Consider the following 9,244-nt stretch of genomic DNA (forward strand, 5'->3'; position numbering starts at 1 on the left):
TAAAGAGTTGCAAAAATATATTCTATTCCAATGAAAACCAAAAAAGAGCAGTAGCTATACTTAGACAAAATAGATTTCAAGAAAAAATTATAAGAAGAGACAAATAAGGCCACCATATAATAATAAAGTGGCTAATTCAGCAGGAAGATATAACAATTTTAAATATATGTGTATCCAATACTAGAGAACCCAGATATATAAAGCAAATATTATTAGAGCTATAGAGAGACCCAAATACAGTAATAGTTGGAGATTTCAACACTCTACTTTCAGCATTGAACAGATCTTCCGGAGAGATAAAATCAACCAAGAAACTTCAGATGTAATTGCACTATAGATCAAATGAACCTGATAGATGTTTATAGAACATTTCATCCAATGGCTGCAAAATACACATTCTTTTCCTCAGCCCATGGATCATTCTCAAGGATAGACCATATGCTGTTATCACAAAACATATCTTAAAACATTTAAAAATAATATGAAGGATCTTCTCTGACCACAATGGAATATAACTAGAAATCAATAACAAAAGGAATTTGGGAAACCATACAAATAAATGAAAACTAAACGATATGCTCCTGAATGACCAGTGGGTCAATAAAGAAATTAGGAAGGAAATTGAAAATTTTTTCTTGAAACAAATGAAAATGGAAACACAATATACCAAAACCTATGAGATACAGTAAAAGCAGCATTAAGAGGGAATTTTATAGCTGTAAGTGCCTACATCAAAAAAGACACATGCACAAGTATGTTCATTGCAGCATTATTCACAGTAGCAAAGACATGGAATCAACCTAAATGCTCAACAACGGTACACCAGATAAATAAAATGTGGTACGTATACACCATGGAATACTACACAGCCATAAAAAATGAGATCATTTCCTTTGCAGGGACATGGATGGAGCTGGAGGCCTATATCCTAAGCAAATTAACACAGGAACAGAAAAAAACAAATACCATGTGTTCTCACTTATAAGTGGGCGCTAAACATTGAGTCCACATGAACACAAAGATGGAAACAACAAACACCAGGGCCTACTTGAGGTGGGAGGAGGGTGAGGATCAAAAAACTACTATGATTATTACCTGGGTGATGAAATAACCTTTACATGAAACCCCTGTGACATACAATTTACCTGCATAACTAACCTGCGCATGTTCTCCCGAACCTAAAAGTTAAAAAAAAATCACACACACATGCATACTCACAAATGTGATTAGTGTTATGAATACAAATGGTAAGAGCTGTAGGGGGTCAAAATAGGAATTAATTAAGTCTATCAGAGGAGTTAGGAAAACATCACAGAGGTCTTACTAAATCTGAGCCTTAAAAGACATGAAGGATTTTCTGGGAAGTTTCGAGATTTTGAAAGAAACAATTTAGAATTTGATGAAAATCATCAGCAGGACTTGGTGCTGACAAATACACCTTTGTATCCTGAGTGAAAATGCTACTGGAGTTCTGCTAGAGTGTATCTATCAGATGTGGGAAAAAATGGTGTAGAAGATGGACATCTACTTGGAGAGGAAATTCCCTCTTCTTTCATGGTCTTGAACATGGAGGCAGTGGGAGTGGGGCTGAGAAACTTCCAGAGCACCATACTTAGCTGAAGTAAAGTTTAGAACAATAAAACATCTCATCTTTCTTGATTCTAGTTAGAAAAAGCTAAAAGAAACCCATACATTAATCTGGAGTCCAACTTCTTAGTTCTCATTGGGCACTAAGGTGGCAAACGATTTCCTGCATAGCTGGACTCATATTCATCCAATCCTTGGGTTATCTATTTAATTTATTTAGAAATGGAACTAACTCCCTCAGTGGAACTTTCCCTGGTTGGGTTAGGGAAACTTTCACGTATGTAGAGATGATTGAACTTGGTTTTGAAGGAAAATTAGGAGTTTACTAGGACCCGTTATATGGAGGGGATAGGGAGTGTAATATAATTTGTAAAGAGGGATTTAAATATGAAAAGAAACAGATTAAGGAAGTAAAAGTTCAGGAAGGTGTACCCACTAGTTTGGCAGAAACATAAGTGGTTTCATAAAATGTCCAAGGAGAGGAGAGCAGGGACCAGTTTATAGTAAGTTGAATGCTGTGCTAAGGAGATTTGATATTCTGAAGAATTTTCAGTTGTTGAATTTTGCTCTACTAGAGGGACAAGTCTTTATGGGAAACTCTCAAATAATATCAGTTTATCTAGGCAAACCTAAAAGCAATCTTACACCTAGAATGACTATCTAGAAGCTTTATACATTAAAAAAAATTGTTATTGAATGTGCTTCCGTGTCTATCTTGACTAATGACTTAATTTATCTTTCAAACTGGGTTTCTTTTGTGAGAGGCAGCACTAGTCGGATGGAACACTGGGACAATAGGAATAAGATAGGATTATCCCACACAAAGCAGGGCACATGACCAGCCAGCCTTGACCCAAATGGGGTAAAAGTTCAGATGGAAAGTGATAGTTCCTGCTCTCTAGCACCACGTGTCCTGAGGAAGGGGGAGGAAGGATGATATGGTGGAACATTCTGTGACTGTGAGCTCCATATTTGGGGATGTAGGTGTGTGTGTTGGTGGGGTGGACTTGGATTTCCTGTCTGTCTATGTGGGTTAAAATGAGAGCGCAGAGCTCTGATAGCACTCAAAACTCTGGATCTTGAAAGACCTGTGGGACACAGACCACTGGACAAAATTTTGCTGCCTCTTCCTCTTGGGAAGTCTGTAAACATGAAGCTGTTTCTGGTTCTCATTATTCTGCTGTCTGAGGTACCCACAGGTAACTTGTCCAAATGTACCATAACATCCTAAGAGAAATGACTATTTATAAGAGTGGAAACAGGACTTTCAATATTATTTATATTTGGCCAAAATCATTAAAAAAATACCCATTCTCCTGGTTGCCTTACTTGAGTCTGTGCCTTAGAAGAGAGCACCCAGGGAGGTAAGAGGAGGTCAAGGCTATACTGTACTCTCAGGAGTCCTCTTCAGAGGTATCCTTGAACTCATTATCTAGAATTATCTTTAAAATGCTGGACACAGTTTTCACCTGAGAGTCTGGCCATCCCCTTTTCCGTTCAAATTCATTTTCAGCCTATATTACAACAGTAATTAGAATAGCATACATTTTGGAGTCATGTCAATGTGAGGTTAAAAGATGTCTTCATCATTGACTTGTTGTATGAATTGAGCCCATTATTCCCTTTTAATCTCAATTTTCTCCTCTGTCAAGGAGTATAATGACTATATTTCATGATTCTGTCTGATGTATAGATTACATGAGCTTACAAGCAGGAAGTACAAAGTTCACAGTAGAAGCTCTGTCAGTGAGAGTTCTCTTCTCTCTTCCTATGAAGAAGGCATATTATATTTTTGTGGCCCCAAAATATTACTCCTCTAACCCTCAAAGATGTTCCCTGATTCTGAAGTTTAGGTTAGGGAGAATATGTCTCTGTTCTCCATCTTAATTATTTGGGCTTGTTCAAATTTTGGGTAGAGAGGCAAATAAGGATTAGAAACAAGAAACTTAGAATCTGAAAGCATTACTCTGAGTAGGCGACGGTGTAGCTCTCTAGAGCCAAATTCATTGAATTGAATTTGATCCCTGGGCAACCCATCTATCTGTGATCAAGGAGGGTGTGACAAATGACAGAGAGAAGGAGCCAGATTAAGGGAAATAGTTCTTAATAGCACCTGTTGCTGAGACCCATGAGATCCTGTCAAAGGGAAATTTCTGCTGCCCATATCAGTGAGTGTAAAACCCAATTAAGTTACAAAGTCTTGTTTGTGATGTTTTTTCAAAAGTTGCTTTGACACAACTAACTAACCACATGTTAGTGGTCTCGGGATGTGAGACTGAGGTGGAGCTGAGAGAGTACTGACTTTGGAGCTTGCTGGAGAGAGTCAGCTTTGCCAGGGCTCTGGTTGATAGCCAGGAATTGAGCTCTCTCTTCTCTTTTGTTATACCAGTTCTAATGTTTTCAGAGGCAATTGGACGTTGGCTGAGAGCCTGGAATTTTGAATGTCCTTAATCTGGGATACTTTTCAAGGAGGGGCCGTTGAGTTTCCTTTTGTCGGAATAATGTTCACTTGGGACCACAGGAGGCCATGACTTGTGGGGAATCATGTATCTACCTCTTCTGCTCTCTCTCTCATGCACTAACCTTGGTTCAATGTTGTTTTCTATGCACAGATGGGGCAAGACTCAAAACATGCTTCAATAATATAACAGGCTACTGCAGGAAGAAATGCAAAGTAGGAGAAATATATGAAATAGGATGTCTAAGTGGGAAATTATGTTGTGTTAATGATGAAGAAAACAAAAAACATGTGCCAGTTAAGAAGCCACATACACATTCTGGTGAGAAGTCAAGTATCCATCAGGATTATGCCATTTTACCCACTGTCACCATTTTCACAGTCTAATCCTAAATCAAGCCCTTGTCTCACTGGTCTCCACTCTTCCTAAATAAAAAGTGCTGTCTAATCTAGCAGGCCGCAGCAGAAGATTTCTCCACTTCCTTCCATGAACTTGATTCCCCACATAATAAAGTCCTGTGCTTTCCTCTGGGTTCATTTATTGATGTAGTCACTCATTTTTTAAATGCTTCAAACATAAATGAATGGTTGCCATGTTCCAGGTTTTATACCAGTAAGATAGAGAATATGCCGGGCACGGTGGCTCAAGCCTGTAATACCTGCACTTTGGGAGGCTGAGGCGGGTGGATCACGAGGTCAAGGGATCGAGACCATCCTGGTCAACATGGTGAAACCCCGTCTCTACTAATACAAAAAATTAGCTGGGCTTGGTGGCGCGTGCCTGTAATCCCAGCTACCCAGGAGGCTGAGGCAGGAGAATTGCCTGAGCCCAGGAGGCGGAGGTTGCGGTGAGCCGAGATCACGCCATTGCACTCCAGCCTGGGTAATGAGAGCGAAACTCCGTCTCAAAAAAAAAAAAAAAAAAAAAAAAGATAGAGAATATATAAATAAAGTAAACATATTGGTAGAGGTGGAAGTCAACCTTTCCATTAAAATAATTTCAACTTTTATTTTAGGCTTGGGTACGTGTGAAGGTTTATTACACTGGTGTACTGTGTGTTGTTGAGATTTGGGGTACAATCGATCCCATCACTTAGGTACTGAGCATAGTACCCAACAGTTCGTTTTTCAACCCTTTCCCCCTCCTCCTTCCCTGCTCTTATTAGTCCCCAGTATCTGTTGTTCCCATCTTTATGTCAGTGTGTACCCAATGTTTAGCTCCCACTTATAAGTGAGAACATGTGGTATTAGGTTTCCTGTTCCTGTGTTGATTTGCTTAGGATAATGGCCTCCAGCTGCATTCATGTTGCTGCAGAAGACATGATTTTATTTTTTTATGGCAGCATGGTATTCTGTTGTATACATGTAGCACATTTTCTTCATTCAGTCCACCATTGATGGGAACCTAGGTTGATTCCATGTCTTTGCTGTTATGAATAGTGCTGTGATGAACATATTCATGCATACATCTTTTTGGTAGAACAGTTTATTTTCTTTGGGATATATACCCAGTAGCGGGATTGCTGAATTGAATGGTAGTTATGTTTTAAGTTCTTTGAGAAATGTCCAAACTTCTTTCCATAGTGGCTGAATAAATTTGCATTTCCACTAACAGTGTATAAGCATTCCCTTTTCTCTGCAGCCTTGCCAGCATCTGTTGTTTTTTGATTTTTGAATAATAGCCACTCTAAGTGGTATAAAGGGATTGTGATTTCGATTTGCATTCCTCCGGTGATTAGTGATGCTGAACAGTTTTTCATATATTTGCTGGACTTGTATGTCTTCTTTTTAGAGGTGTCTGTTCATGTCTTATGAGCACTTTTTAATGGGGCTGTTTGCTTTTTGCTTGTTGAATCAAGTTCCTTATAGATGCTTGATATTAGACCTTTGTCAGAGGCATAGTTTGTGAATATTTTCTCCCATTGTGTATGTTGTCTTTTTATTCTGTTAATAGTTTCTTTTGCTATGCAGAAGCTCTGTGGTTTAACTAGGTCCCATTGTTAATTTTTATTTTTGTTGCAATTGCTTTTGAGGACTTAGTCATAAATTATTTCCCAAGACCTATGTCCAGAATGGTGTTCCTAGGATTCTTATAATTTGAGTTCTTACATTTCTATCTTTAATCTATCTTAATTTTCGTATATGGTGAGAGGTAGGGGTCCACTTTGATTCTTCTATATGTGGCTTGCCAACTATCCTGGCACCATTTATTGAATAGGGAATTGTCCCAGATTTGGTCATTTGCAGCTCCTTTAGACTGACTCCTGTGTCCCTTTAATATGTCCCTATCCTTTGATTTTTAAGCAATTGCTTACTTTCTGGCACCACAAGATATTCTAGGCTTATCTTACATACTCCCTATCCCATCCCTAGAACACTAAATAAGAGAGAGATTAAGAGAACACATGCCACGCATTAGTGGTAAATGTTACAGTGGATGAACTCAATCTTTAAAATGCTTGTAATTGTTACAGTGAAATGATATAAGAAACAGAACTGAAAACTGAGTGTGAAATGTAGTTGAAGAAACTTCCCATGTTAATCATATTCAGAAGGTACATCTTTAAGAATTCAGCAGAATGTGAATATGGATTATTCTTCTTGCATATCAAGACAACAAAAGCACTACAATTTGGATGAATTCCCAGGTCCAAAACTCCCCTAAACTCCAAAGGGCCCCAATAACAAAAAGATGAACATGTTAACGGTAACAACAAAGCAAAAATCAAAAAGCTTTCGTGTTGGAGTTATTTACTTAGGTCTTCCTTCACATTATAGAGTGAGCTCCACAACAGTGGAATCTTATTTATCTCTATCTTGCTGGTTCAATGCTGGTACACAGGAGCTTGGGAAATAAGACTTCCCCGTAGTTCAACTTTGAGTGCTCTGTTCTTCATCTGAACAAAGTGCATGTATAGTTTCCTAAAATGTTCTGTCTTTTCCAATTTTATTCCATTAGTTGATGTCATTCTGTTCACTCAAATTGCCTTCCCTACCAAACCTTATCCACTGAAATCCTACTTGTTATTATAAGACACTGCTTTATTCCTAAAGTTACTCATGAATTTCCCCTGAATATTTGCTTCGCCTTTTCCTGTCCTAAATTACATGTCAATGTTTCTGAGTTTCTTTTTCCAGACTTCCACACTATAGGATTTTTTTAAAGTGTACTTATTATCTCCCTTTTCAAGGAGATTTCTGGGTTCTTATCAATTCTTTTCCTGGTATATAATGAGTGTTCTATCTCTGGTTAAAAAACAAAATAAGACAGAAAACTGGCAATGCACTTTATTAGAATATGCTCGAAGGTCATTTTAAGGATCAATAAACCAAAAGGAAGAAGATGTAGATCTCATCACCTTAGTTCATTAGACTATTGTATTTGATTTATGTAGACTATGTCTTCGGGGTTGGGAAATTTTCTATTATTGTAACATAGTCTTGAGGAAGAGTCAATGTAAGTGTTGCTGGCTTTGGACAAGGTGGCTTTGTAATTTTTTTAAATGTGCTTCCAGTTCCTTGATATTGAGGCAACAGTCTTTCCCATTTTCACATAGTACCTCACGTACTTCAGTTACTTGCAGATTTTCCTGCGATGTCCTTGTACATGGTTATCTCAGCACTTCTTAAGTTGTTTGGTTACTATACACAGAAAGGTGCAATAGGACAATATCAGTGTTTGAGACTGAAAGCACATTGGTTTTAGGGAAAACAGAATCCACAAGGCACACCTTCGTATATTTTAAAGAGGATTTTCCGACAAGGTGAATCTCAGTGTTTATATTTAACTGGTTCACTTATATTTAGGTCCTGTAAGGTTTTAGGCCTCCCTTCAACATCTGATAGCCTCTGCCAAGAATATAAGATCTTGTTTGAGAAAATGAAGGAACTGAATCCTTGATTTTAGGCTATGGAACAATTCTGTACATGGGAACCTCAGCCAATCTGCCTCCATCCTGAATGCTCCCAGGGCACGACTTAACTACTGCACCTCCTCCGATGCCCAGAAAACAATATATTGTTACTATGTGTTTATGTCTCAGTCAAACTATTCTCCTGAGTTCATACCCACTATCACCACCATTAGGGTCAAGAATGACTTTCTTGTTATCCAGTAAGGTAATGTTCTATTGGGTCTTAGGAACGTGGAGGGCCAGGAATAGGCCATTAATATTCTTATAATAAGGGCCACATGTAAGAAATCGGGTTTTGAAAGAGGAAAGGAAACTCTAATTTTTGAGTTCTTAGTATGTGCCAAGCTTCACATAGGTTACATCATTTAATAAAACCTCTGTTAATCAGGTGTCATTATCTCCACAGATGAGGAAACTGAGGCTCATAGTCTTCACTACTAACTCAAAGTTGACAAACTAGTAGATATTGAAGTCATGTTTCTTAAACCTGACTCCAAAATTTGCTTCTTTTTCTGTTCACATACTTCAGTGTAATAGAATACACACACACACACACACACACAAGTAAAAGGAAATATGGTTGAGCATCAGAGTAAAAACCATATCCAAAGACATAAAGATATCCCTAGATATTGGAATCATTCCTTTCTATAACAATACATCCTTCCCAGAAGAAATTGTGACCTCTTTTTAGCTCTGTGGGTACTCCTTTTTAAGGATAGTACCATGCAATTAAGCCTCCAGGAAGAGGAAATTTCTGATGATGTTGGATAAACTTTAGCCATTCTTGGGGGCTCTATTTCCCTCTAGTGTGGATTAGGAAATTCCCTTGGGCTCTTGAAAATATTCCATCCCATTTTTGATTTGAGCGAGCCACTGGAAAGCTTTGGTTTACCTGTGGGTTTCTGGAACAGCGGAATTGAAATGATCATGAAGAGCCCCATAGCCAGGCTTTCTGGAAGAGATGCAGTCAAAGTTTTTGGTCCAGTGAACTGCACACTATGCCACCTTCCTCAGAGACTTGGATTCTTATGCACTGAAACAGAACAGATGGGATGATATGAAGTGTTTCCCTAAACTTCTGAACTGTGAGCTTTGTGTCATGTAGGCAGACACAGGAAATTTGATGTCACCCACTCGAACCCAACATGGAATAAAGACATAGCATGTTCCATCCCATCACATCTAATGCCACTCTGTGGGCTGTAGACTCTGGTGGGATCCATGCTTCCCTACATTGACTCTCTGCCCAGCTAGACCAAGATTGATATGCACTCACCTCCAA

The 9,244-nt window shown here is 38.5% G+C and overlaps 2 protein-coding genes across 2 annotated transcripts; one reads left to right on the forward strand and one right to left on the reverse strand.

The window, feature by feature from the left end:
• Nucleotides 1-2,652: 2,652 nt before the first annotated feature.
• On the forward strand, nt 2,653-4,465 carry DEFB128 (defensin beta 128). The gene is made up of 2 exons (XM_012454992.2): nt 2,653-2,786; nt 4,200-4,465. Exons 1-2 carry the CDS (start codon nt 2,738-2,740, stop codon nt 4,430-4,432), a joined length of 282 nt encoding a protein of 93 aa, XP_012310415.2. The 5' UTR covers nt 2,653-2,737; the 3' UTR covers nt 4,433-4,465.
• Nucleotides 4,466-7,432: 2,967 nt separating this feature from the next.
• DEFB127 (defensin beta 127) lies at nt 7,433-8,903 on the reverse strand. The gene is given in 4 exon segments (XM_012454991.2): nt 7,433-7,549; nt 7,552-7,625; nt 7,628-7,687; nt 8,855-8,903. Coding segments are annotated over 4 exon segments (300 nt in total).
• Between the last annotated feature and the right edge of the window lie 341 nt (nt 8,904-9,244).

Source organism: Aotus nancymaae, unplaced genomic scaffold (assembly GCF_030222135.1).
Source record: "Aotus nancymaae isolate 86718 unplaced genomic scaffold, 86718_ANA_hifiasm-v0.15.2.pri h1tg000029l, whole genome shotgun sequence".
Lineage (NCBI taxonomy): Eukaryota > Metazoa > Chordata > Mammalia > Primates > Aotidae > Aotus > Aotus nancymaae.

What these genes read in the sequence shown, in the direction of transcription:
- DEFB128 (XM_012454992.2), top strand. Translation starts at nt 2,738, where the DNA reads ATGAAGCTGTTTCTGGTTCTCATTATTCTGCTGTCTGAGGTACCCACA. An exon ending in GCTGTCTGAGGTACCCACAG is followed by an intron (nt 2,787 to 4,199) that starts GTAACTTGTCCA and finishes TTCTATGCACAG; the next exon opens with ATGGGGCAAGACTCAAAACA.